The sequence below is a fragment of the Lepisma saccharinum genome, chromosome 27, assembly GCF_977018435.1.
Source record: "Lepisma saccharinum chromosome 27, izLepSacc3.1, whole genome shotgun sequence".
NCBI classification, from domain to species: domain Eukaryota; kingdom Metazoa; phylum Arthropoda; class Insecta; order Zygentoma; family Lepismatidae; genus Lepisma; species Lepisma saccharinum.
Window position 1 is genome coordinate 55,552,760 of NC_139255.1, and position 27,695 is coordinate 55,580,454.

Sequence of the window (27,695 nt, forward strand, 5' to 3'; positions counted from 1 at the left end):
AGTTCAGAAACTATTATCCCATTGTTCCTGCAGCAGTGGGTGCAGAAGAGATATTTATAAACAGTGGTTTGTTTGCTGTTTGCTCTGCGCATGACCTGGCCACCTGGAGTTGTTTACGCGTGTTTACATTCTCAGAGAGCTCATGTTTATATCTTCCGAAGGTTGAAACTGTATTGCAGTCGTTTTACTGATTGGTATCAGAACATATCTCTTCGAGAGGGAAAGGAAATTGCACAGTCAACAGTAAACATGGGTGATGTCTGGTCAACAACCTAAGAAAATACAAAGAGCTGTTTTTTTTCACTCGGCATAATTTAATTTCACGGGGATCCTGTACGACAAATGTGCTTTGCATTGAATTCTAATTCCAGAACTCACCTCAAAAAATTCAACTCGTGTCGAAACTTTGAGCTTAAATTTAGGGTACGATACAGTATAGTGGGACGCATAAGTATTACCGGGCAAATTGTTCATCACTATATTTACACTTCTTTTTACGCAGTGCGAGCTTCCAGATCAGAAACAAAGCATATAACAAGCTCCTGACAACTTCTGTATCATAGCATACGTTAAAATGCATTGCTTAATAGCACGTAGAGTTCAAGAGAAATATTAATGAAAACATTAATGACCAATTTGCCCAAGAATACTTGTACATCCCACTGTACATGCCCCAAAAATATACACATTACTAGGAAAACAGTGTCAATTATATACGAATTTTACAAGTTAGTGTAGTTCCGCAATATATCTTAACTTTTAGGCTTTGAACTTCGACTTCAGTTGTATTTCTTAGATACTTTACTTCATTATTTTATCCTATTATGTCTCTTCCATACACAACCAGTACCTCCAATCTCCGTCACAGACTATACACAGAATGCTTGATTGGTTTACCTGTATATAACCACATTGTAATTTAACAAGAGCCAATTTCAATCAAGCAAGAACAGTAACGTGTGGGGCTAAATGTAATATACTGTGGGTTGCATAAGTATTACCAAGCAAATTTTCCATGGCCATGTTTATTCTTTTGTTGGGAAACCTGATGGTAAGAGACCTGTAAGAAGGCCAAGACGAAATGGATCGTCTTGGTAAGGATGGAAGAAATTGGCTTGATCTTGCTCAGGATAGGGACAGATGGAAGGCTTGTGTTGCTGCAGCCATAAACCTTCGGGTTTAAGAATGCTAGAAAGTAAGTTAGCAATGTTTATTGTCTTTGTTTCACGCAATGAGAGCCTCAAGAAATGAAAGAACTCCAAAGAGCTGCTGAAAATTTCTGCGCCAGCAAACGTAAAAATACAGTCCTTCAGAACACGTAAGGTGATAGATAAATATTATTGAACATAGTCATGGATAATTTGCAGAGCAATTCTTGCGCATCCCACTGAACAGTACAGTGGAATCCATGAGCATTACCGTCCAAATTGTCCATCATGTTCGTGCACTTTATTTGACCCATTAAGAGCTTAAGAATTAAAAGAAAACTCAAAGCAAGCCGTTGACAACTTCTGCACCAGCATACATAAAATTCCATTGCTTAAAAACACATAGGATGTAAGAAAAACATTAATGAAAATAGTCATGGACAATTTGCACGGTAATACTCGTAGATCCCACTGTCAACACACGTCACAGTAGGTTCAATAACTCGTAAAGCAAATTTATATATTTTTTCACACAATTAAGGAGCTAAATTTCCCATCACAGGCAGATCTGAAAACATTCGTGTCACAGTCGATGCTTAATCAGCGCCAATCCAAAGGTTAGCGGGCATTCACGAACCAAAATAATTCCCCCTTCCACTGAAGATGTTCGACAAGCGAGATAAGGATTCTGCCACGAGCCTTTGAGCTTTCGACGTGTACAAATGGTAAGGTCAAAGTCTACAGGAAAGCCGCCGTGCAATCCTTCAAGTAAAAAAGGTGCTCTAGTATAGCCTTCAAGTGCAATCTTATTAAATCACGATATCTCTTGCGCTTCTTAGCCAAATTTGCCCCACCCGTTGGAGGCACAAGTGGTTCGGATCCCAATTTAAACTGTAGGTCCAGTCCAGATTAGCCTTACTGTGCATAAAGTGGACTTAAAACACCAAATCAACCAATCAATCTCTAGTGGCGTTCCCCGATGGGGATCATGAGGTGTGTTGTTTCCTTTGCTACAAATTTTACTAAAATAAAAGTCACGAGCTTGAAAAGGTGCGTGAATATAATAACTGACTAGTTAAAAAAAAGCTGTCCACCGACACAGTTGTACAGTGGGATCCACTAGTATTACCCCGCAAATTGTCCATGACTATTTTCATATTTTTTTCTCTTACGTCCTATGTGGTTTTAAGCGATGGATTCTTATGTTAGCTGGTGCAGAAGTTGTCAACAGCTTGTTTTGAGTTTTCTCTTAATTCTTGAAGCTCTTATTGAGTCAAATAATGTGCATAAACATGGTAATGGACAATTTGGTAATAATGTCAACACACGTCACAATGGCACGTAATGGTAATACTCATGGATCCCACTGTACATCCTAAATAGCTAACCGAAATGCTTTCCGTACAACTTTCAGAATAAAGTATTATATTACGAAGTTCACATAAGGTTGTCAATACCGGTACTTCACGAATATTGGCATTTTAAGGATTGTAAATGGAACGTTTAGTTGATGTTCAACACTTTTTAAAAAAAAAATGAATTTAAATACGTTTCAGGAACCCTTTTTTCCCGATGAATTTAAATACGTTTCAACCTCTTTTTTTCGGATGAGTTTAAATACGGTTCAGGAACTTTTTTTCCGGATCAATTTAAAACTGGTTCAAGATCCGTATTGAAATGAAACAGTAGGCAACTTGGACCGAATTTAAATTGTGCAAGAAAAATGGTTCCGGTTCTGTTCCTCGACCTTTAACAACCCTGGTCTAAACCAACGAAACATCTTCAAAATTGGTTGAAAAGATTATGAAAGTTATATTAATATCACAACACACGCAAATGTAGGAGTTTTTAAATCACCGTAGTTAAATGTAAAAATAATATTGTTATGGTTACTGTAATTAGTATTTTAGAGAGAAATATTTCGAAAGTATTTATTAACAGGGTTGGCAAAATTTGTGTTTTTTTTAAAAATAACAAAACAAACTGTTTTTTTTTGATTAAAACATGATTTTTTTGTTTTAAACATAGTTTTAAACATGAGTTAAAAAAAACATGTTTTAAACAAAACAAATTCAACCTTTTCCCAGTAAATTATAGTTAAAGTCGTTAAAGAGAAAAAAATACTCATTTTTATGAGTACAGTGGCGACAAGGACAGTTTATTTACCTTTGGAGATAAGGTTTACCATACTGCAGGGTAGGGGTGTGAGGGACAGAATTTTTTGGGTCGGGACGGGAAATTCTTTAAATCCCGACATTCGGGACGAGAAAAATTCTCAATTTCCCGAAAAAGTTGGAAAATTTTCGGGACGGGATGTGTTCGAAATTTCCCAAAGCTCTTGAAATCTCGAATTCTACCCGTAATATCCATCTTAAGTGCTTGTTTTGCACTTCTGGTACAAAACCTAACAATTTCCGATACGTTCCAGACATTTACAATGCAGAGAACGTCTAGAATTGACGACGTTTTAAAATGACCATTCGGTATTTCCAGACTGCTTGGGATCCCAAAAAGTCGGGAAGTCATTTCCGGAAGTCGGGATCGGGACGGAAATTTTCTTTCCCGATCCCGGTCCCGACTTTTCGGGATCCCACACACCTCTACTGCAGGGACAAAAGTTGTGGGTAATAGCCCCACTTTTTCCGCCACTACTGAAGTAGGTTATGATTTATATTCATCTAAATTTCAAGAAACTAAATATTATACAATTACTATCCTCGTCCTGAAAAAAATCACGGTGAAATATTTCATGCTGCCTGAACAGTTTATATAGCAGAAAACAACCTGCTGTGTCATAATAGATTCTCCAGATCAATTTATGTTTCAAAGTACAAAATTATGTTACCAAAAGTAAGCATCTGCGCTTCATTCAGTTATACAGACCAATGAATCGTATCGCAAAAGAAAAAAAAATCACGTCATGATCAAAATCTCGCATTTTGTATTCAGATATTAGTTTCCATTTCCAGCTTCCACCAGTCTCAAACTTACAGGACGATACGAAACAAGAAACTGACTTTCGATTTCTACAGTAAAGCACGGGTCTTTCTTGTCGCATAACAATTTTGCCTAAAATTAAAAAGCTTTCTCCCGTGACGTCAGAACATTAGGTTGCTCAAGTGTTGTGCGATAAGTGAGACCTGTAAAGCGCGGATTAATTGACACAGATTCAATGAAAAACAGGGTTGCCTAACAAAAAAATTATCACAGACTACAAAATATATACAACCAAAATGTGTTTTAAAAACTTGTAAAAAAAACATGTTTAAAACACATTGTTTTAAACGTTTAAAACATTTGTAAAAAAACAAAGCCGTGTGTTTTAAACGTTTAAAACAAAGTGTTTTAAACACTTTTGTTTTAAACATGCCAACCCTGTTTATTAATAATAAATAAATAAATTATAACTATTAAAATCGTACCATCCTTGGGCTGCTAAATTGAACCTACCCATTAGTTATGTAAAGTGAAGTAACATCTCTTAAAATTCCCATTTAAAGAAAAGAAGAAAGAACAACCCTCGTCTGGTGTGCTGGATCCTTGTAAAGCTGGAAAACCGGTTCCGATGAGCTTTTAACCATAAATTTGAACTTTAATATCGAACCTTAACCGAACAGAGTTAACATCCTGTTACTTAGCAACACTGTTGCCAAGCCCTCTTCCTCTTTACAAAGGATATGCGATGGATTACAAAAGAGTGGGATCAAAGTTGCAGAAAAGAACAAATGAATTGGCATATCTCACATTCTTGGCAGAAATTCCGAACACGGGTGTGCAGCCGAGATGGCAACCGTACGTCATTCTTGTGACGTCCTCCACGCACTTTGCACAGTGTGTTTGGGGGCGGGGTTCGCTGATGCCAATCTCAACAATCACGTAGTATTACATCAGATGGAGCCTAGGGGATCATTAAGTCCGGGGCGGATGTTGTATATAACTTGAGCCGAGCCCACAATCAAAACACTGCATCCCAGGACAGGATCAGCATTGCATGGATACACGTGCTGCCTCCTAGAGCTCGTAGACGGAAACTTCACTTCAGTGAAAATGCCTGACGCAACAGACAGTGATTATATTGCTATACCCAGCAGTGATATTCACAGGTAAGGAACGGTTTGTTTAAGTTTTATGGTTGGCAGAAAGTTGTTCGTAACCTGTCTGATGTTTGCCTCGCTGATCGTGATTGAACGTAGGTTCCGTGTACGAGACTTCTCATTCGGTATGTTAGGAAACCGGGTTCGATGTGTGGAGTGGAGACCATCATGGTAAGATGCAATATATTAGGCCGAGCTATATATGCACGTTTTACAGTTGCATTCCAGCAATGTCACCAAATCATGTTAATGACATAACATGGTTTTGTACTCTTATAAATCTACGTCGTTAATAGTGGGCCGTGTCCCCCCACCCCCGAACCTCGCGGCTTTTCTAAAATTTTCCATGGTTTAGATTAACTTTTTGTTTAAAATTAAAAATGAGCTATAGACTACATACAAATACAATAATAATAAATAATAACAAATTACAAACCACTGCGATATATTTTCGAAAACTTAATATGATACAGAAATTGTTTGTACACTCACCTGACGTGTGTCAATATGGCTACAATTACATGTACAAGTGCATCAATATGTGCTGTATAAAACACACCTTATTACTACTATCGTTGGCCCTGTACGTGACCTAATACAAGCAAGCAATATGTAATTTGCCCTCTCCAAACACATCAGCCTATCTACGTTACTGTTTATATGATTGAAATCTTGTGGCCACCACGGAGAAAAATTAACTGACACTTTGTACAGCGTGCAAGAGCCTGGACTTGCGCAACGGTGTTCCGAAATTTAATAGTTGCCGCCGCGACATGAAATCCTGTAACATGGGAGTGGAGCCTTCGATACAACTTGTACTGCCGGGTCTTCACTGGGAATGGACGATATCGAAAATTTGATATCGCGATATATCGACAAATCTCGTGAAGATATATCGCCAAATATCGTGACGATATATCGTCTAGTTGATATCGCCTACAATATATCGCCCAACAGTAGTCTTCACCCCCGATTCCTCAACAACTGCTAGCATAGGGTGAAATAAGGGGGGGGGGGGAGTGAGCCCAGATAAATGTAAAAAAATCTGTTTGATGTATACAATGAAGCGATCAAACCTTGTCCGAGACGTTGGAACAAACAAAATTTGGCCATGTAAGCGTAACAATATCGTCCCTTTCTTGATGTCTATAAATCAACCCACACGCTAGTATTGTCACATGAAGGGAAATTCGTACCAAACTTTAAGCGAAAAGGGAAATTCTGTTGGAGGAACTCGATGACATTTGATGACTAATCTCACAGTACTATCATATTAGGTTTCAGGTTCGTATTCACTATTCTTTCCTGTTACTTCTTATTTCCACTCCTGTGATTATAATCCTATTTTGCCGCCCCCCCTCCCCCGTGGCCGAGTGGTTAGTACATCGCGCTACGAGGCAAGGGGTCCCGGGGCACTGTTGTTTGTGAGTGTCCCGTCAATTTCATCATATCACTCATTTCCATCTTCGCAAATCAGCCAAAAGTGGCCTCAAAAGCGAAGTAAAATAAAGCAAATCAATCAATCCACTTTGTCTGTAAATGTGAACATTTTGTCTATTTTATCGATTTTCTACTTCGCTTAATATCGACGATGAGAAGGATGAATGATGAACTTATAAAAAAAATGGGCGATGGAACAAATACAAATGCCTGACCAGGGCTCGATCCTGCGACATCTGGACGCGAAGAGGATGTCTTAGAGACATGTGATTATTCATGTATATACGAACATGGGTGAACAGAGAAAATAATAAAATAAATACTACTTTTGCTAATACTATTAATTATTATTATTGGAATAATTATAGTCATTTTTGTTATTATTATTGTCTTTAGATGAAGGGAAATTCTGGGCGAAAGGGAGATTTTTTTTCTTTTGGAAAGGGAAATTGTTCCCTAAGATTGTGGCAACACTGCCACGCCGAGACCGCCAGTTGATCTCTCTAAAGTCTTTGCCGCCAGTGAAGGTGTTAAAACTAACAACAAGGGAAGTGAGTGACAGCCAAAACATACATCCTCCCCTCCTCCCCCCATAAGATAGATTGGTAATTCATAAGGCACCGCTGTATTAGCGAATTTAATGCATTATAATAATTTCGCCAGTGTACAGTTTTCTTTCTGCGAAACTTCTACTTGTGAAATGGTAGTGTCAACTGTTCAATTTTAAAGCTTTTGGCGCCCCGTTGTTATATTAGGGTGGAAGGTTCGATGTTGTGCGTGTCTCTATGAGTGTATCCATTTATCAGTTTGATGTAATCCTCATTAATTTATCGTTGCGAGTATACAAATGTGGACGAAAAGCTACAAGGCAAGTCAAGGACTAGAATTTTTATTTTTGCTTTTGCCGACACGTGTGAAATCTAAAGCTAACTTATATTTGCATTAACTCCTAAGACTTGTCCAAGCTGTGAAAGTTGATATTAAAAGTGATGTAATAACTGGGTCAACTCTTTTCTGAAGATCCAGTTAACGTCTTCACTAGGAAACAGACTTGCTAATATTTGAAGGAAATTAGATAACTTCTAGGTTAACAGTAGTATAAAATTATATGCTTGAGTGTCAGCTGTAGTACTTTCATAACTGCTCTAATTTATGAATTTCTTTCCAGCTTAGGTAAACTCGGCTCGCCTTTGATTTCACACGAAATCATCGTCAACAACGTCAGGAATGCATCTGTTATTCATGGAGATCTGAAGAAATTGAAGCCAAAGGTCAGTTCTATGCTTAAATTAACCTTCTGTCAGTCATTATTCGTCTTAGGAACCATCATTAAATTTGTATATTGCATAACAAGATATACGGAAAAATAATTTACGTGATAAGATAAATCTTTAATTTTTGGTTATGTCACAAAATACAGTACTGTACAACAGATTAGTTCATAGAACTTAATATGTATTGATTTCTGTTGTAACTGTACGGTAGGGTATCTAATAGAGTACAATATATAAACGATAGTATAATAATGAAATGAACAATTGTAACAAGAAATCACTGTGAAAACATTACAGATAGTACGTCATTATAAATTCAAATTCACAAATGTTCCTCTCCGATGACACAGTAGTAGCATCAGCCCCTTGTAATATCGGTTCGGATCCCAGTTTAAACTGTAGGTCCAGTCCCAATTAGCCTTACTGTGCATAAAGTGTACTTAAAACATGAACTCAATCAATCAAATTCACAAAAACTTATAGCCACAAAACCTGCTCTAATAGATAGTCTGTAATTGTGTGGCATCAAAGACAATATGTTTTTAGAAATTTTTTATTAGGTATAGGAAGCATAGTGACACTGTCCATTTCCTTTTGTGTACTTTGTATTTGAACTGGTTTTATAGATCAGTTAATTTTCCTGGCCAATCATTAATTGTGCACCAGTTACATTAAGGCATACTTTGTTATTTTTTATTTCTGTAAATTGATTTAAAGAATAACCTAGATATGTATTTTATTTTCTTAATCAGGTGAGAGACTATGTCGAGAGGAATGTGAAATTGTGCCAACCTGAGAAAATTCATATATGTGATGGGTCCGAGAGGGAAAATTCCCATCTGCTTTCACTCATGGAGAAAGAGGGTGTCATCGAAAGACTTCCAAAATATGAGAACTGGTAAGAATGCCTTTAACATTTTATTTCTTGGAAAATTCAAACTCTAGTAACAAAACATTACAGATAAAACTAATGTGATAATTAATCATGGTAATTAAATGAATGGAGCAAATATTTATTCAGAATTACATGACTTGGTGAGGTCTTCATTATTCTGTACAGTAGTGTATTAGGGTAATACTACGTGATCGATTCTATTGTATTGCAGTTCTAAATTTGATCTTGTAATTTTCATTTTTTTTCACACAATGGAAAGTGTCTATAAATGTACAGATTAAGAAACTCTATTTTAAAAGGAAGAAAAATTTTAATATATCCCAGTTTATTAAGTGTAGTTACGTTATTGCCTTGTAAATAAGGGATCCCTGGGCCAGTACCGGATTTTTGCCTGTAGTGGTTTGAATTCCATGTTAAACAGTAGGTCCAGTCCTGATTAGCCTATCTATGTATAAAGTTGACTAAACTCTGGTCAGTTTGATTTAATTTTTGTTATTTAACGACCGGATCAAGAAAGTGTGGGGCGTTACCCCCACACCCCCTATACGCCTTCATGGCGTGGTGCTATGCACAGGGGAACACTTTACCTTTTTACCTTTTTATTTATCATTGCCTTTCTGTCAATTTTGGCTAATTACGATGATTAGTGATGATCATGGGCAGAGTTTGAGCTTTTGCTTTGGGGGGGGGGGGGGGCAGACTCTGGGAGAAGCATATGATGTACCTGAGGGTTGTTGAATATCCCCTAGCTTATAAGGGTCCGGAGACCTTCCCCTGGAAATTAAAAATCAACAACTTAAAGACACTGAGTTCTAGGCCTTTTAGATTTGAAAATGTTCAATTTCCTCGCTTAAGTAAACAAACATTAATTAGTATATTGGTTGCCAGTTTTAAAAGAAGCAAAACAGTACGATTATTTCATTTTGCATTTCATTAAATTTTTATTGATACAATACTCGTATTACTTTAAGAAAGTTACTGTACAATAGTAAGCCTCAGAAATTTTAGAAAAATTAAATTGAAAAGTTCTTTTTATGCCTCAGCAGTAACTGTTGACTGAACACAAAGTCATTTTACGTTTATCAATCAAATCGTCTAAGACCCGCTACTGCTGCGTAATTACCGCACATGCCATCATGCCAAATGTGAAGGGTTGTGGTATGGCTTCATAAGAAAAATGTAGTACCTGAACTTAATCATGTGTTATTTTTTGAGTCTTTTTTTAAGTGGGCGGGGGGGGGGTCAAAACCCCCTGGCCCCTCCAGAACTCCACCTATGGTGATGATATGATGAAACTGATGAAGGGACACTCGCAAAGCACACCCATGTACAGCCTTATATTCGAAGCAAACCTTGAAGCCGTTGCACTGTCGGGTGCTAATACCTATTCCCTCTTCTGAAATTTCTAGGCATGCTATTTTTATGTGAATGCAGTCTGTGTAAAAATGTTATATACTCTAGTGCAAGTCTAGTTATAGTGTGTAATTTTTTTACAACTTTTTTCCAATTTGTTTCCGTAGTTGGCTTGCTCGAACCGATCCTCAAGATGTTGCTCGCGTAGAAAGTAAAACATTTATATCAACCCCGAGCAGAAGGGAAACAATTCCTACCCCAAAGCAGGGAGTGAAAGGCACTTTAGGGAATTGGCTTTCTCCAGAAGATCTAGAAAAGGAACTGCAAGCACGATTCCCAGGATGTATGAAAGGTATTCTCCATAAAAATGTTTATTCTATTCTGTGATATCTACAAAGATATCATAAGCAGCTAAGGATATCAGTGATATTTGTATGAGATATCAAGATTTCAAATTGTCTGTTATCTGATTTGAATGCAAATGGACATGGGAGTTTCAGGATGTTGGGAATTTTGAATATCCACAGGGCATCCATCTAAAAGATATGGTTACACTGTTGAGCCTTGTTTCCATGTTAATAAAACATTCAAATGCTGATCAAGGCAAAATTTATTGTATAAAAAATATACACTAAAACGTAATGTTCCCACCCTCTAACAGGAGACTTTATTGTGAATCTTCATTGGCGTGCACATGTGGGGGGGCAGGTCAAGGGATACAATTGCCCCCCCCCAATCATCCGCAGATTTTTTCCAAGGGGGACAAGCAAGGTAATTTTCCTTGGGGGGGCATATTACCCCGATAATAGTGTGGCCCCCTCAAAAGACACTACTTGAATTTGAAGCTATCGCATTAATGCAGGTAAGTTACTGTGACTGAAATCAAATTATACGTGTGAAATATATACTTTTTATGTTGACATTTGGTTTCTAAGGGGGAGGTGTGGCTATCCTTACCCCCCCCTTCCAGACGTCCATGTTTCTACATTATTATACTTTCACGTAGAAATTTAGTGTAGAGTAATCTTATCGCCGTTATTAAACGATATTATACTCTTAAAGAAAATTAAGTATTTTCAAGCCGATTAAAGTTTAAAGCAACAAAGGAGGGAAGGGGTGCAGTGGCGCAACTTCAAGGGGGCAATGGGCATTGCCCTTCCCAACCTCGGATGGAAATTAATTCTAGAGGGGCAAGGGGGCAAACATTGAGGTAAAAGTAAGCAAGACTTGTAGAATCGTAAGAGTAGCAGAACAAGTGGATACTCAAGATGGAATTCGTTTTCATGTTTTTCTTGCATTATTTCTTCCAGACTATGCTTGTACTTGTACAGTCAATGGCAGATATAGTAGTAGGCAAATTGTCCATCATAATTTTCATTCTCTTTTATTCTGTGGAATTCTGTTGATGTGGAGCAGATATTGTCCTCTCTACCTATTGACGTTTTTATTTCAATTCATGGTTATCACACTGTGGAAAACAGACTGAATGAAAATTCTCTTTCTTTTTGTACTTGTAAGTAAGATTGGTAGGAGAATTCATAAGAAAGGTTTTGTTCGTTCTGTTTTCAAAATTTGTACAAAATGTTTTAGAATGTGAGTGCGGTTCTTCATGATGATACACCACAGTAGGAATGCATGTTTACAAAGAAACAGCTGTTCTATTGGTACCAGTTAGATATAGTGAAAACACATTTAACTAGTTTATTTCCGAATTATTTACATTTGTACTTACCTTATATGCATAGCGGAACATTTTTCAACTTGGGATTATGTTTTTTTTCACTGAAAAAAGCGTAATTTTTCACATTACAAGTATTTATTGGTTGTTGCTATATGGCGGGCAAATCTTGACTCACGTTGTCTATCGTCAGCTGATATGCAGTGTTTCCAAACTTATGAACAGAAAAATGCCACACAAACTATTCACAAAAGGTTTTTAAGCAAAAATTTATCCACAAACTATTCATGGAAGGTTAGGTTAGGTTCAGTTAGGTTAGGCAAACATAGAAAATTAAATTGAAAAAAAAAAAAAACGCCCACACGTCATGTGGTAAAACTACCGCATGGTTGCTACACTGACAGGCGGTTACATATTCAAACGCACGGAACATTTGATTCACGTAGTCGACAGTAATGGTGGCACGAATGGAAAAAACACACTTCCCAGCTTCCAAAAGTCCACAGGGACTCAATTCCGTAAGTACTTTCCCGTCATTTCTCCTGTAAATTTGAAGAAATGTGTTTTCACTATATCTAACTGTTACTGTTCTATTTGCACTCAGAAAAGTTACAAAGAAACAGCTGTTCTACTTGCACTCAGGAAAGTTATAAATAGAAGTAAGCAAAATAATGCATGCGGTTTGATTAAATTACAAAACCAGTGTACTGTATAACACATTTAATAACAGTCATCTTTAGTTGTATGATATAAATGCAAACCCAAAAGAATAGTACCAGCACTTATTATCTGACAGTACGTTCATGCGAGGGTTATAAAATTTCATAAGATGTTGTAGGAATATTATACCTGTTTCAAATTGACAACGTTTTGGTCAAAGGAGGGAGCTTTATTTGAAATCCTAATGTGTACCATCAATGTATTAATTGTAAAATATTTTCCAGGTCGGACGATGTATGTGATTCCATTCAGTATGGGACCAGTTGGTTCTCCGTTGTCGAAAATTGGTGTCGAGGTTACGGACTCTCCATACGTAGTTGCGTCTATGAGGATAATGACCCGAATGGGACAGAATGTATTAGAGAGCTTAGGGGACGATGACTTCGTCAAGTGCTTGCATTCTGTCGGACAGCCTTTACCCATGAAGACGCCAGCAATAAATAATTGGCCTTGCAATCCAGAGAAGACGATCATCACCCACAAACCTGCCACAAACGAAATCGTATCCTTCGGAAGTGGATACGGAGGAAACTCTCTCCTGGGAAAGAAATGCTTTGCTCTTCGCATCGGGTCCACGATAGCGAAAAGGGAAGGGTGGCTTGCAGAACACATGTTGGTGAGTATTTTGATGTGTGAGACAAAAGCATGTTGCCGACTTTTGTCTCCTCATTTTGACTAGTTTTACAGTCTTTCAAGGAAAAGGTTCCTTTCACAAACGAGGAACATAGTTTTAAGACCAGTACTATGTTTATCTGCTGATAAGAACTCCTAGAAGTCTATAGACCGGTACCTTCAAACACATAAGTAGTCAGCGAGCAAGTTTTTTCCATGTATTTAAAATTGTATCATTGTCATCATCATCCTTCACAGTGTCCACCCTCTGGCTGAGTTGACACAATCACTGGTAAACCAACTTTTTACACATTTATATTTAATATATGGGAACTTGCTCATTATACAGGGTGTATCATAAGTGATGGTCATAAATGAAACAAGAGATACATCGCGTCAAACCCAGACGAAAGTTCCTCTTCCACTTTTCCAAGAGATGCTCAGTGTCGGAGCTAGACACCACCAAAAGTGTGGAAAAGTACAGTTCACACCTCTGTAGGACGAGTACTATGGCAGTTAGAAAGTTGGGTCCAAAGAAATCATAAAGGAATCTTATGTGCTCTACCAGAAACGCACCATGGGAGATCTGTGGGACCTATGCGGAAGGGGCTCCCCATAAGAAATGGGGTTCCCTGTAGAAAGAATGCGTTAAAATGATATCTGAGGAAGCAGGTGAACGTCAGTTACATGATATCCAGATACCATTCACAATTATGGAAACACAATAGACGAAACCGGGATAATTTTAGCATGGTTGCGTTTCCGGAGGGGCAATGGCTAAACAACACTGACAGCAAATGCAATCAAAATGCTCGTTGGCTGACAAATGTCATGGGAAAACATTGTGGTTGATTGTGACCTCACATGGGAAACAGTTTCAAGGAAGGTATTAAAAAAATACCCTGAACACGTATGATACACTTTACTTCACAGGTAGAACACTGTACAAGAAGTCACAGCAAGTGCTCAAAATGACTTCCATTCATTTTCACACAACAGTGCAACCGTCGGTGTAGTGAATTCCGCACTCTTTCCAATATCCCCGGTGTATTTCGTATTTGTGCACATGCATCAATCACACGTTCCTCTAACTCTATCAACAGGAGAGTTCGTACCCCATGCTTTTCATGCGACCCCAATGGATTTAAATCAGGTGACTGTGGTGGCCACAATGCAGACCCCGCACGACCTATCCAGTGCCGACCATAGCATCGCGCAAGGTGCCGACGCACAGGTAAAGCAAGATGTGTTGGTGCCCCATCACAACTTCTGGTGAAGGGGAACATCTTCCAGGAGGTGTGGAAGATGATTACGTAGGAACTGAAGGTACCCACGACCATTCAGTTTTGGTAGGTCCCAATATGAAATCACCTACTACACCCATCCACACATTCAAGGCGAAACGTTGCTGATGTCGTGACTCAAACATTGCATGGGGATTTTCGCTGCACCACACCTGAATATTATGAAAGTTCACAATTCCGTCACGAGTGAATCCAGTTTCGTGTGTGAACAAAATGTCACCTAAAAAGATTGGGTGTAATGCAAGTTTTTGCAGCATCCACTCGCAAAACCTAACCATGGCCTCGCAATCTGTTATGACGATACTGTCATAGGTTTATGTACACCACTGACGGGTTTCCAATGAAGGCCGGTGATGACAGTTTCCTCTCTGGTTTTATATGGGGAGGTTGAGGGGCCATGTAAGAACATGCACCCTACATATTCAGTAACAAAACTGAAAACAAGGTTGGCAGTGTATAATAAATATGTACAACAAATAAGAATTATTGCCGTTGTTTTATTTTAAGAATTGTATCTTGACCGATTATTCCAAACTTCTAGCTCACCCCACCCACCCCTCTTATTGTGTAAACGTATGAAGTATGGGTTCTGTATTGCCTCCTTGCATTTCACAAATTTACTAACAGGATCCTGCAGCACACAACCAAGGGGTTCATATTATAATATATGTATTCAAAGTTAACCAACATCGTTAAAAAAAAAGTAGCAGTGGCATATTCTCCCATGTTATCTGGGAGAAATAAAATTTGCCAGAAAATTTTGAAGTTGTCTGACTTCCGTTTTTATTTTACTTAAATGCGTGCATTGGTGTTTTATTTTTATTATATCCAAATAATATATAATAAGTGTACACAATAAATATGAATTGTTGCAAACCAGATCAAATTTTCGTAATACGCAACTGAGCAGAAACAACTGTATCACAGAAGCTTTAGTTCAATACATGTGTGCAGGACCTCCGCAATGGTGCAGTGGTAGCATCATCGCCTTGTAGTGAAGGGGTCCTGGGTTCGATACCCGGTGGAGGCACATAGTGGTTCAGATTCTACTTTAAACTGTAGGTCCAGTCCCAATTAGCCTTACTGTGCATAAAGTGGACATAACGTACCACTCGATCAATACATGTGTGAAAAGTTGAGTTTAAAAGACCTGTGATTAACATCAATGCATCTTATATTTTCCTAATAAAAACGTAATATTTCTGTATTTAGTTAACAATGCCCTGTTTCGTCTCTTACAGATTTTAGGTATAACAAATCCTCAAGGGGTGAAGAGGTATATGGTTGCTGCATTTCCAAGTGCCTGCGGAAAGACGAATCTTGCTATGATGTGCCCGTCCATTCCAGGTTACAAGGTGGAGTGCGTTGGCGACGATATCGCGTGGATGAAGTTTGACTCGAAAGGCCAACTAAGAGCTATCAATCCTGAAAATGGCTTCTTTGGAGTGGCTCCAGGTCAGTTGCTAAACCAAAAAGAAAAAAAATCTACAAAAAAAGGTAGAACATCTTTAAAAACAGAAATATGATGTAGGCAACTAGGGCATATTGTATCTTAAGAAACATAAATCCCTTTAATGAAGGCATTTCTTCTTTATGAAAGTCTGTAATTGTGTACTGTATACCTAAGAAATACAGGCAATACTTGAAATGGCCATACATGTCTCATACTTCACGAGAAGTGAAGTACTTGTGCACAATTTGTGGTATTTAAATTTCACAATAACTTCAAAATCGAACCTGGGTCAGCAGCTGGTTGAGCTTCAAATTTTCACGAATTATTTACTGTATGCAGCTTCTTAAAGGATGATCTTAACTATTCATTACTGTTGGAATAAATGTTGATACTTTAAATCTAAATGTATCTGTTTCGACATGTATGTTCTTAATGTGGGCATCGCCAGAAATCTTTGTGGGAGAGGGCCAAGCAATTGATAAAACTAAACTTCAACAGCAGAATAATAACAATACTATTTTTATTATGCTTATGATTATTATTATAACTATCATAAACTAATGAAAACAAACAATTATTCTAAATTTATTATTATCATTATCATTTCCATCAGAAGACTTTTGTACTCAACCCAGCATGACTGTTTCTAGTTATTTTTATTTATACTTCTTTTTGTACATTTCGCACACTTCGTTCAACAAAATTTTTAAGTTAGGATAAATTTTAGTCTTAGTGTTTATGTTGTGTGACTTCTCGCATAAATCTCTAAATTTTTGAATTTTCAAAATTGTGAAACCATTTATACATTGGTGTAAATGGTGCAATGAGAATGAAAGATGAAAATATGATTTCTAGTGAAGGAGAAACACCAACATATTCAATGTAATGAATGTATATAATGTAAATGAAGGAAAAGATTGCAGCTACATTACTAGTTACTCCATGGTGTAGAACTAATGAAGAGGCTTGTTTGATGCTTATATAAAGTTCCAGTTTTACAACAATTTCCATTTCTTTGTAGGAACGTCTGGCTTCACGAACCCGAATGCAATGAAAACCATTCTCAAGAACACAGTTTTCACAAATGTTGCGAAGACCAGTGACGGCGGCATTTACTGGGAAGGACTTGAGAAAGAAACGCCCGAAGGATTGGAAATAACGGATTGGCATGGAAAGCCATGGGACAAGAAAAGTGGGAAGCCAGCTGCCCACCCGAATTCAAGGTAAGGTCCTTATTTTGATCTTAGGTGAGCATTTGTAGTTGATAATTGCAAATCCAAGAATGTCTTCTGTATAGATAGATATGTTGAAGATATTCACTTGCTTTGAACTGAAATTGTATCTGTGAATGAAGTGATAGCATTTAAGTTTGTAATAAGTGTACTGTGCTTAACTTTCACTATAAATAATGTACAGTTCTGGCACTGAGAAAATATAGACGCACGCCATAGAAGGATCATTATTTGATGTCTAAATTCACTGGTCAGAAAGATATAATGCAGAACGCAATCAAATGTAAAATATATTGTTATGTATCAAGTTTCAATTCAGATAGAAGAAATACCCAGCCTTTCATATTAAATTTCGAAATCAGTAGTCATACTTTGTATCCTACCTTGATATCCCCTTAATTCTACTGTTTTTTATAATTATTGTCTGTACTCTTGAAAATGTAACAGTGTTTTGCAATTATAGTGCAATTCCTTGCATGAAAATGTTTTTTCAGAGATTCTTTGAAAAAATGAGGGGAACAGTTATAGCATTTTTACCAGGTATACAGTGTAATTGACAAAATAATTTATGTTGTCATTATTATATTCCTCTTCTTTACTTTATTCACATATGGTACTGTTTAAAGAACATTTTTTTTAAAAAATTAAAATATATTTGAAATACAAGCACACTTAGCATGGCACAGTGGTGGGGTCGTCCTTGTAATCAAGGGGTGCCGGGTTCAATACCCAGTGGAGGCACATAGTGGTTTGGATCCCATGTTAAACTGTAGGTCCAGTCCCGATTAGCTTTACTGTGCATAAAGTGGACTTAAAGCACCAAATAATATTAAAAACTTAGCACTTCTGTGCTTTCTGCTAGTAATCAAAATTAAATATGTTATTATGGAAGGGTCCAAAATTTAAATATTTCACTTATAGTAGCTTCTGTATTGAAAAGCTCTTTTTCAATTATAAGATCAAGCAGAGCATTATGCATATATTTTTTTATTAACAGGTTTTGCGCACCAGCTGAACAGTGCCCCATAGTCGACCCAGCGTGGGAAGACCCAGAAGGCGTTCCTATTGATGCCATCTTGTTTGGTGGACGACGGCCAATGGGTGTGCCTCTAGTGTACGAGTCCTTTGATTGGAAGCATGGAGTATTGATTGGTGCAGCTATGAGGTCAGAGGCCACAGCAGCGGCAGAATACAAGGTGAGCGATGGATTCTCTCTCTCTGGGGGAGGGGGAGGGAGAGACAATCTCCTATTCTTTCAATTTACCCCCTTCATCCTCCTCGAGTCCTCGCCTGTTATCCATTCATCTCAAAATTGATCTTCCTTTCTTTCTTTCTTATTTCTATAGCTTTTGTCTTAATCTCAAGTTCTCATCCTCCCTGATGGTGTAGTGGTAACGTCATCGCCTTGTAATGAAGGGGTCCCAGGTTTGATACCCACTGGAGGCACAGTGGTTCGGATCTCACTTAAACCATATTTGATCTTATCACCATATTCCCATCTTTGCGATTAGTCAAAAGTGGCAATAAAGTGAAGTCATATAATACAAATCAGTCAATCAATTTAGCCGGCCCCCGTGGCGGAGTGATTAGCACATCGTGCTAGGATGCCAGGGTCCCGGGTTCGAATCCCAGCCTGGGCATGGATGTTTGTGAGTGCCCATTCACCAATTTCATCACTCATCTTCGCAAATTAGCCAAAACTGGCACAAAAAACGAAGTAAAATAAAGCAATTCAATGAAACCAGAGTTTTTGAGTTACTTCGATATCCACTGTGAAGTTTGAGATACACCAGTTTATGGAGAGAACTCTTTTATTACCTCAGTTTACTGTATGGCTCCTTTTTCTTCGTTGGAAAAATATGATGCAGCTTGCACAAACTACAAAAAACAACGTCAAAGTTAATAAGCTACATTTAATAAAATCAAATATTGCAATACTTAATTTTGAGTAATAACTGATGAGACGAAAACAAGCAATTTATATACTCTGTACTGTTGTAAGCATTGGCACAAGTAATATTAGCTGTTTAAAAAAAAAAAAAAAATCAATCGGAGACCAGAATAAAATTAAATATTTTGACTCATATAATGTAGATTAGTGGGTTGATGTAAAGTTATCTTTATTATTTTAGTCACAGAATTTTAAGTAATGTTTTACTTTTAACAGGGAAAAGTTATTATGCACGATCCGTTTGCAATGAGGCCATTCTTTGGATACAACTTTGGCAACTACGTGTCTCATTGGTTGAGCATGGAGAGGAAACCAGGTGTCAAATTGCCCAAGATCTTCCATGTTAATTGGTTCAGAAAGGATTCAGAGGTAAGACAGTTTTTTCGTTGCATATAAATAGTACCTTTAGTTGTAAAAAGTGGTACTTTTTGACAGAATGCTTTATCATGTTACTTTTAAAAGAATGTCGTGTAAGACTTTGAAATATTGATCATGTACTGAATTATGAAACTCAGGTGAATTCAGTTTATAAAAGAAATGTAACTTAAGAGTACTTTTGTTAACCTCGTTGTACCTGAGGAGCAAAGAAACTAAGAAGAATTTTGTGATTTTGCAAACGTAACAGTTATTTAGCAAATACTCCTGGATACTATTTGTATTGGATGGGTAACTTTTGGATTCTGTCCTCTCAAAGTGAAGCCCTTGTTACCCTGCCCCCGTGTCAGGGCAACAGTGTTTCTTTTCCTTATTGAAATATTTATTAATATGTTAATTAATTGGGTAATCAAGTGTATAAACATATATATGTGTGATTAGTGTAAATCAATTTATTATGCATTTTTAGGTTCGCATTATTCCATGTATAAATACCATGTAGCTCTCTGTTCTTGCTTCGTGTTTCGAACGTTCAAAAGAAAGGCGGGCAGTTTAGCTCTTAAAGATTAAAAATTTTGAAAGAAGGGCGGTTGGCAGCAGACGCCGACCAAACGTATATAAACTCCCAGATGAGAGTAGGGGAGGTCGGCTGTTGGAACTGAGACTTGGAAGGGAGAGGCTGTTTTGGCTTCGGTTAGCTAGGACCGGAGGACAGATCTCCCGAAACGGATGCTGTAAGAGATTGGATTGCCGGGCAAGCTAGTGCCTTGGTGTCCAGTTTACAGGTAAAAAGGTAGTTGTACTGGATGTTATTTTGAAGTAATTACGGTGCGCAGGGCAGCCTAGTGCCTTGTCACCGTGGAGGTTGAGAAATGTACACGTCGGGCAGCCTAGCGCCTGTTAAGACGTTTCTTGGAGTAACGCGAGTCTACCTTGTGACAAGCGTACTTCAGATGTAATTCATGAAATGTAAAGCATCCAGGTACAAACAATAGAGATTCCAACATCAAAAATTAGAGTTTTGGCCCGATAAATAATTAGAGAAATGAACGTTCGGAAACGACATGTATATACTTTAAATTTTTACGTTAATTAAACTATAGAAATTATCCAAAATTTCCGTTTTTTTTAATTTCACACAAGCTGGACAAGGTAATTTATCCCCCTGATCATAAAGGTTTCGCAAAAGGTTTTCCGTTGTCTCTTGTAGTTAATTATATAATTATGTTGACTTGTAGCAACCCACGTGCATTGTCGTACAAAGTAAGATACCCCTAGACAAATCTGAGCCGAGTACGAAGTGCACCGAACCTCGAGTGCGGAGGTAAAGTGTGGGGAGCAGAACTTAGTAACACCCTGAAGTTCACACCCATCTAAACAAAGGGTGAAAATTTCATTGCCATCCTAGTATATTTGTTGCATTTAACAAGACAAAACCTCTGAATAATTTTTTTTTATTAATTTTGTTATGTTGCCAATAATAGCAATTTTATAAACAATAAGTGTAATGATGGAGTTATGTTCCTCATACGTAATGTTGATTTGCATTTTTTCTGCTATGGTGTACATACAGTACATCAACTTTAACTGCATGTAACACCATTAATCGTTTCTTGTATTTAGAGGATTACAAAATATGTTAAATGTTTCTATCTTTTCTCAGGGGCACTTCTTGTGGCCAGGTTTTGGCGAGAATATCCGTGTTCTTGAGTGGGTAATGAAGAGAGTTGAAGGGGAGGACATTGCAGCCAAGACTCCGATTGGTTACATTCCCAGAGATGGAGCGTTGAATCTTGAAGGACTGAAGGAAGCAGTGAACACGAAGGAACTCTTCAGTATTCCAAAGGACTTCTGGTCACAGGAGGTCAGTAGGATTTATTGCAACTCTCCAGCAATTGGTATATATTGAAATGAAATTTACCAGTAGTTAGCCTCATTAATGTATGTCTTCCTATAGTTCGAGTTTTTCCGCAAAAAAAACAACAAAAAAAACAACTAGTTATTTAGTAATAAATTTAGAAGACAATGTACATGTATAAAGCAATTTCACAAAAATATCACCTCGGTAAAATTATAACAGATATATTGTTATCGTTCAATAATTATGTGTGAATTATCATTCCAGACGTACCCAGAAAATCCACAATGGATGATAAGTGGTTCTTCTCAAATACAAAATAGTGTTCCATTCTTCCATGCACCCAGCATGGTTTTTAGTCATTAAGGGAATATAACTCATCTTTTTTTCTTTCAAAATACTCCAGCTGTCGTAGTGTCATGGCACTAAATACACAGAGCATGAAGAACCACAAATTTGCTTAGAACCACAGTTAGTTATAACGAAGGCCTGGATTTTTATGTAATTTCATGTAGCCAAGCCAAATATCACACATATCGGCAAACTATAATGTCAAGAATGATGGACATGAATTTCATATTACATGTTTCTCACTTAGAGTACGTCATTGTACATAAAAAACAGTATTTAAACAATTTCTGTGCTTTTCATTGAGTAATGCAGATATACACTATGTTACCATTCGTCACCGGACACCCCTCAAAAAGTACTCGGGATCGTCTGTACACGTCATACAACATATAAAAGGCGTTGCCGGTTGATAATGCACTCATGCCAGCTACAGCAGTCAATATGGACAGACGACGCGAACTGTTGAGGCGGAAAGAGGGATGATCATTGGAGCCCACAGGTTTGGGCATTCGACACGTGAGGTTTCCAACAAATTTCAGATACCCCGGTCGACAGTGAGTGAAGTGGAAGTGAGAGGGGGTCATGACGTGCCGACCCAAACCCAGTAAACCGAAAATATTAAGAGATCGTGACAGTCGATGCTTGAAACGTGTGGTGAAGTCAAACCGGAAGGCGTCGTTACAGATGGTGGCACAGGAGTTTCGATCGGCTTCCAGTAGTGCTGCAAGTGATCATACTGTCCGCCGGGAGATCGTCGCACTTGGTTTTCATGGTCGCGCAGCAGTTTACAAGCCGCATATCACAGCCCGCAATGCGACCCGTCAGTTACAGTGGTGCAAGGAACGCCACCATTGGACTCTCGAACAATAAAATCCATCCTATAGAGTGATGAATCGCGCTACCAAATGTGGCGGTCCGATGGACGTGTGTGGGTGTGGCGTGTGCCCGGCAAACTCTGTTTACAGGACTGTATCATACCCACAGTGAAATTCGGCGCAGGTGGCATCATGGTGTGGTAATGCTTTTCATGGTATGGTCTTGGTCCTCTTGTTTTAGTTCGGGGAAACATGAATGCCGATGCGTACCAAAAAGTTCTGGACAATTCTGCACTACCGACATTGTGGGAACAATTCGGTATTGGCCCACACGTGTTTCAGCACGACAGTGCTCCATGTCATACAGCAGGCATTATCAACATGTGGTTCGAGGACCTGGGTGTGCAAAAACTTGATTGGCCAGCCCAAAGTCCAGATATCAACCCCATTCAACACCTTTGGGACGAGTTGGAGCGCAGCTTGAGAGCCAGGCCATGCCACACAAAAAACACCACTGAGCTGTTTCCCACTTTGCAGGAGAAATTGTCCAAGATTCTCATCAACATGTATGGCAAATTGGTGGCAAGTCTTCCTCGAAGGGTTGGGGGCGGCATTGCGGCGAAAGGTGGCCCTACACGATACTGATGTGGTGCGGCGACCGGATTAACATACAGGTATGGGGTGTCCGATGACGAATCAGAACATAATGTATTTGTGTGACACATATTCAATTGTGGCAGGTGTGTCATTTAATCTTGTTGTAAGCAGTTACAAACCATTGCAAACACAGCAGAAACCAAGGCATGTTCTGCCATATTTAGCAAATAATCCTTGCTGTTTCTTTCAATAGTCACTGCCGTAGCCTTCCATCTGTCCCTGTCCCATTGCAGATCACCAGTGCAGGTAGCGGCCCTAATGGAATTTCCGAGAAACACGCTCAAACCTCGAAAAACAAGAACGGAATGTTATTAGTATCAGTGACTTACAAAATAACCCTTGACACAACAGCCCTTGAGTATCCGGGCCTACCTACCAACTCCTGGCAGTGCTCCCACATGTCTCAGCAGAGGTGGACGATCGTCCAACGAGTTACATAGTAGCATGGTCAGCACAACGAACCCCAGTCGTTGTATGACTGGGTTATGCTAGTAATTCATAGCCAAATGTATTTACAATGGAGGGAACCAATCTGTCCCTTAACACGGGCTGAAATCTCAGGAGAAAAGTTTTTACGTTTCCCCCTAGGAGACTCGAACCAGCATTCATTCTGTAGCCCAAGCCCAAAACCTGATGTCTTGCACCTGCAGTGCGGAACATTTCAGTGATTTATCATAATCATACATACGAGTATATATATTTGACATGTTTTTTGCTACATAAAAATTTAGGCTTCAATTATAACATTGAAGCAATACAGTCCCATTTTGAAACTCTGGTTGAGACAATTTTCTACCAACTTTATAAGTTGATGTATAAAATAATACATGCATTATGTCAGTTCATTCTGATTGAAACCTTATCGTGTGCTAAATAAATATTTAAAAGTTGCTCAAAAACATGGACGTCCGCAGGATTTTTTCCAGGGAGGGGCAAGGAAGGTATTTTTTTCCGGGGGGGCAAACAAGGCACGTGTTGTTCCCTAAAAAAAATTGCTTAAATTTGAATTTATGGTGTTCATGCAATAATTAACACATATTATTGTGGCTAAAATGAAACAATATGTGTGAAATACATACTTTTTGATTGCCCCCCCCCCCCTTTCCGGATGCCCATGCTTTAAAACATGTTACCATATGTGATTTTTTAAAGTTTTTCCCTCCAAATTTTCCTCTGCTATTTCAAGCAGTGCATAGCTACTTTGTATTACAAGAAGATGTAATGTTATAAATACTAGTGAAAAATTTTTGCTTTTTTCAGGTCCAGGAGATTGAGAAATACTTTGACGAACAAGTTGGAGACGACATGCCAAACATTGTGGTTGAGGAGCTTTCTGCTTTGAAGAAACGTATTTCCGAGCTCTAAAGGCTGACAACAGTAGTGGCCATCTCCGTTGTTTGGCATTCAGTGCTGTGATACCACGGTCTTAAATCTTGCTCACTGTCTAGGATAAGAAGAAAGTTACTTGTTGAACTGCAAATATAATTTGTATTTTGCTTCTGTTTGAAAGGAACATTCTGTGTATTCCTACCGTAAACCATTATTATTCATTTATCTTGTTCCTAGTCGCAAGAAGATGAAAAAAAAAATGCTGATATTTTATATGGAGCAGTTGCATAGTTCCTTGTACAGTTTTAAATGGATTTTGAGAAATTTGTGACGTTTGTTCTGGAGTATGTATGTGCGAATGTTTTAATACTTGTGATATTTATTCTGTTTCAAGTCTTAACAATATACCCTTGTATTTGTTTAAGGAGATGAAATTTTTTCCCCTTTTGTGTAAATGGATCTATTTTCTTTATACCAAGTTTTTATCTAATCCGATCAGATCCAGAGTTTTCCATGTGTTATTTATATCATTATATGATATAGAGAGGAAAGATGGAACTGCATATTTTTATACGTATGTTAGAAATAAGTATTTTCTGGAAGAAAAGTTGAATATAAATGCACTTTCGATTGTGTATTTTATAAATGAAAAATGTATCATGAATGTAATATATAAATGCTGTACCTCTATTTTTTAACTTCTGTGAGAAAAATATAGCTCAATTTTTATATTCTACATCCTGGTACCTTATTTATTTCTACCTATCCATATGAATTAACATTTGCACACTTTGTGTTATTATTTATTTGTAATGTAGCAGTTCAAAATGAAACTTACATTTTATTTGATTTGACATTGGCTAATTGCGATGATCAGGATGAACAATGATGGATGAAATTACTTCGTGTGTCTTCATCAAATGCTCATGGCCAGGCAACATGTTGATCTTGTAGTGAAATCGTGAGCGTAAAAGTCCATCACGGAATGCACTTCACCACGAGTGACAGGAATTTGCAATTTCTTTCCTCCAGATTACGTAACTTGCGTATCTATTAGATAATTGGGTTTGTACACAGGTAAATAGTACACTTAGAGTGTAGTCTTTTTCTTCTGATAAATTACAACTAATTTACACAGTTCTGACATGCATATAAGTTTACCGAGATTTCACACTGAAACGAGACACACACTTGTTGCCTATGGACCTCTCATGCCACTTCGAAGCCCCTTAAAATGACCCGTTGTCATTTTTGAGAGTAGAAAGTTATTGTGCATACCGTCTCCCTAGAAAGCAGCTATGTATTATGTATACTACCTTTAAAATTGCAGCCCCTCCCAAAAAATCCTATGCACGCCATTGTCTTTAGATAGTGTAATGTCGCTATTGAGTATTAAATTTTTTGATTGGATCACATAAGCAGGGTAACTAGGTTCAAAGTTGATTGATACTGAAGATCAAAGAGAATTTCTTGTGAGATTGGTTATAAGTCGCAACTCAGCGGAGTTGTAATCTTCATCTTTTGTGCTTCTGTGCTAGTTACACCTATGCATACAAGCAAAGGTTTGTGGGTGTACTATATCAACTTTTGAGGGGCAGAATTTAAAAAAAAAAACAAAGCAATAATGTGCTTACTTTTTAAAATATGAATCATTACATGAAACAACTTTAAAAAATCATATTATTTTGAGAAATTAGAATGAAAATTTATTTTCAGGAGGAATTTATTGCAAATCTTGTACAGAATGTACACTCTTGGTATCAGTTAAATTTCTATGAGTGGTAGCGTTCAAAGCTAGAATATCCATGTATTAAGAAATTATTCAGCTGATATAACAATATTCATATTTTGGTGTGGGAAAATTGTCAAAACCCCTTAACTCTCCTTAAAAACCTTTTCGAGCAGGCCTCGTCTCCAGGAAGGTATCAACTCTGAGCAAGCCCTGCCACCTGCCGACCTATTGTGTGAGAATGAGTCAAGGTAAAGACTTTAGAAACATTTTCCTGCTTCCCCCCAAAATAGGCAATAGTTAGGCTGGAGAGTTCAATGAACTAACCGATCTCTACGTGCTGGTAATGTTCCTTTAACCGCTCTTATACACACCACTGTTTGAATACCAGTAACAATACGTTTTGGAAACTAGTAGCTAGTGAAAAATGTGATATTGATAATAATTTGAATAAAAAATGTTTTTAAAGTATTATACCCTTACGTTGATATTTAGAAATAACGCAAGACATTTAATTCCACTTTTTGTTGAATAAAAGAGAAGTCCTTTGGATTATGAAAGGAAATGTGTTGGCAACATTGTCGAAGTTGTCCAGACATTCCGAGCATCGGTTCCTATGTTTTGCAGTTCAGTGACTGGAACTCTTCATTTTCTGATTATTTTAAGGCCGAGTCTGCTGCCACGCACATGTCAGCAGCAATAATAAGCGTCAAATTTGCTCCTGCCACGTAATTCGTCTGCTAAAAGGATGTTACAAATCTTAAGAACAGATGAAGACGAGAAAAATGCAAGTTTATGGTTAGTGGGAATGAATGTACAGGTAATTTAGAACCTTTTTTCTTTAGAAAGCATTTAGCGATATTATTTTAATGCTAACGGAACCTAACTACGAGAGCATTTAGGGATTTAGGTTTAATATTAGAAGAATGCTAAGGGGCCTAATCTTAAAATATTTATTTGAAAGTAATCGCTATAACTTCGCAGTATGTGTTACAGACGTAATTGCATACATAGCATGATGAAATCACGATAAAACAAAGACCGAGTTTGCTGCCACGCGCATCTCTTTTGAGGTTCCAGCAGAAAAAGAAAGTGGCAGCAGACAATACCTTATTTTTAAATACAATTTGGAAAAATATATGTATTATAGTAGTGTTGGAATACTAGTGTTGGTGATATATTTTGATAGTGTAGATATCGAGTCGTAACTCGAGAGATGGCAGCATGCGGCAGACTGGTGTGTGTGTGCACCTGTCTTCTCATTCATGGGAGACGACTCCTGATTATAGGTAAGTTAAATGATTTCACGTAATTTATCTACTATTGAAAATGCTTAGCACTGCACGGTCACCAGGCTTTTCAATATCCAAGTGTTCGTCAATACCAATTTCTTGCCTGGGATATACGTACGTATATTCGTGTAATGT

General features: G+C 37.8%; 1 protein-coding gene across 3 annotated transcripts in view; it reads left to right on the plus strand.

Moving 5' to 3' along the window:
* LOC145980377 (phosphoenolpyruvate carboxykinase [GTP], mitochondrial-like) overlaps window positions 1–25,275 on the plus strand; it is a 58,786-nt gene extending 33,511 nt beyond the window's left edge. Inside the window, exons 1-11 of one of the 3 annotated variants that reach the window (XM_083113442.1) lie at window positions 5,125–5,251; window positions 7,851–7,953; window positions 8,709–8,854; window positions 10,372–10,556; window positions 12,827–13,218; window positions 15,760–15,973; window positions 16,993–17,194; window positions 18,201–18,399; window positions 19,371–19,523; window positions 21,193–21,393; window positions 24,471–25,275. In XM_083113442.1, coding sequence (XP_082969568.1) covers window positions 5,196–5,251; window positions 7,851–7,953; window positions 8,709–8,854; window positions 10,372–10,556; window positions 12,827–13,218; window positions 15,760–15,973; window positions 16,993–17,194; window positions 18,201–18,399; window positions 19,371–19,523; window positions 21,193–21,393; window positions 24,471–24,575 — 1,956 coding nt within the window. In that variant the 5' untranslated portion in view covers window positions 5,125–5,195 and the 3' untranslated portion in view covers window positions 24,576–25,275. Of the gene's footprint in view, window positions 1–5,124; window positions 5,252–7,527; window positions 7,551–7,850; window positions 7,954–8,708; window positions 8,855–10,371; window positions 10,557–12,826; window positions 13,219–15,759; window positions 15,974–16,992; window positions 17,195–18,200; window positions 18,400–19,370; window positions 19,524–21,192; window positions 21,394–24,470 lie in introns of those variants that run through there. The other 2 variants (XM_083113441.1, XM_083113443.1) reach the window with 2 other exon arrangements.
* Window positions 25,276–27,695: the final 2,420 nt, after the last annotated feature.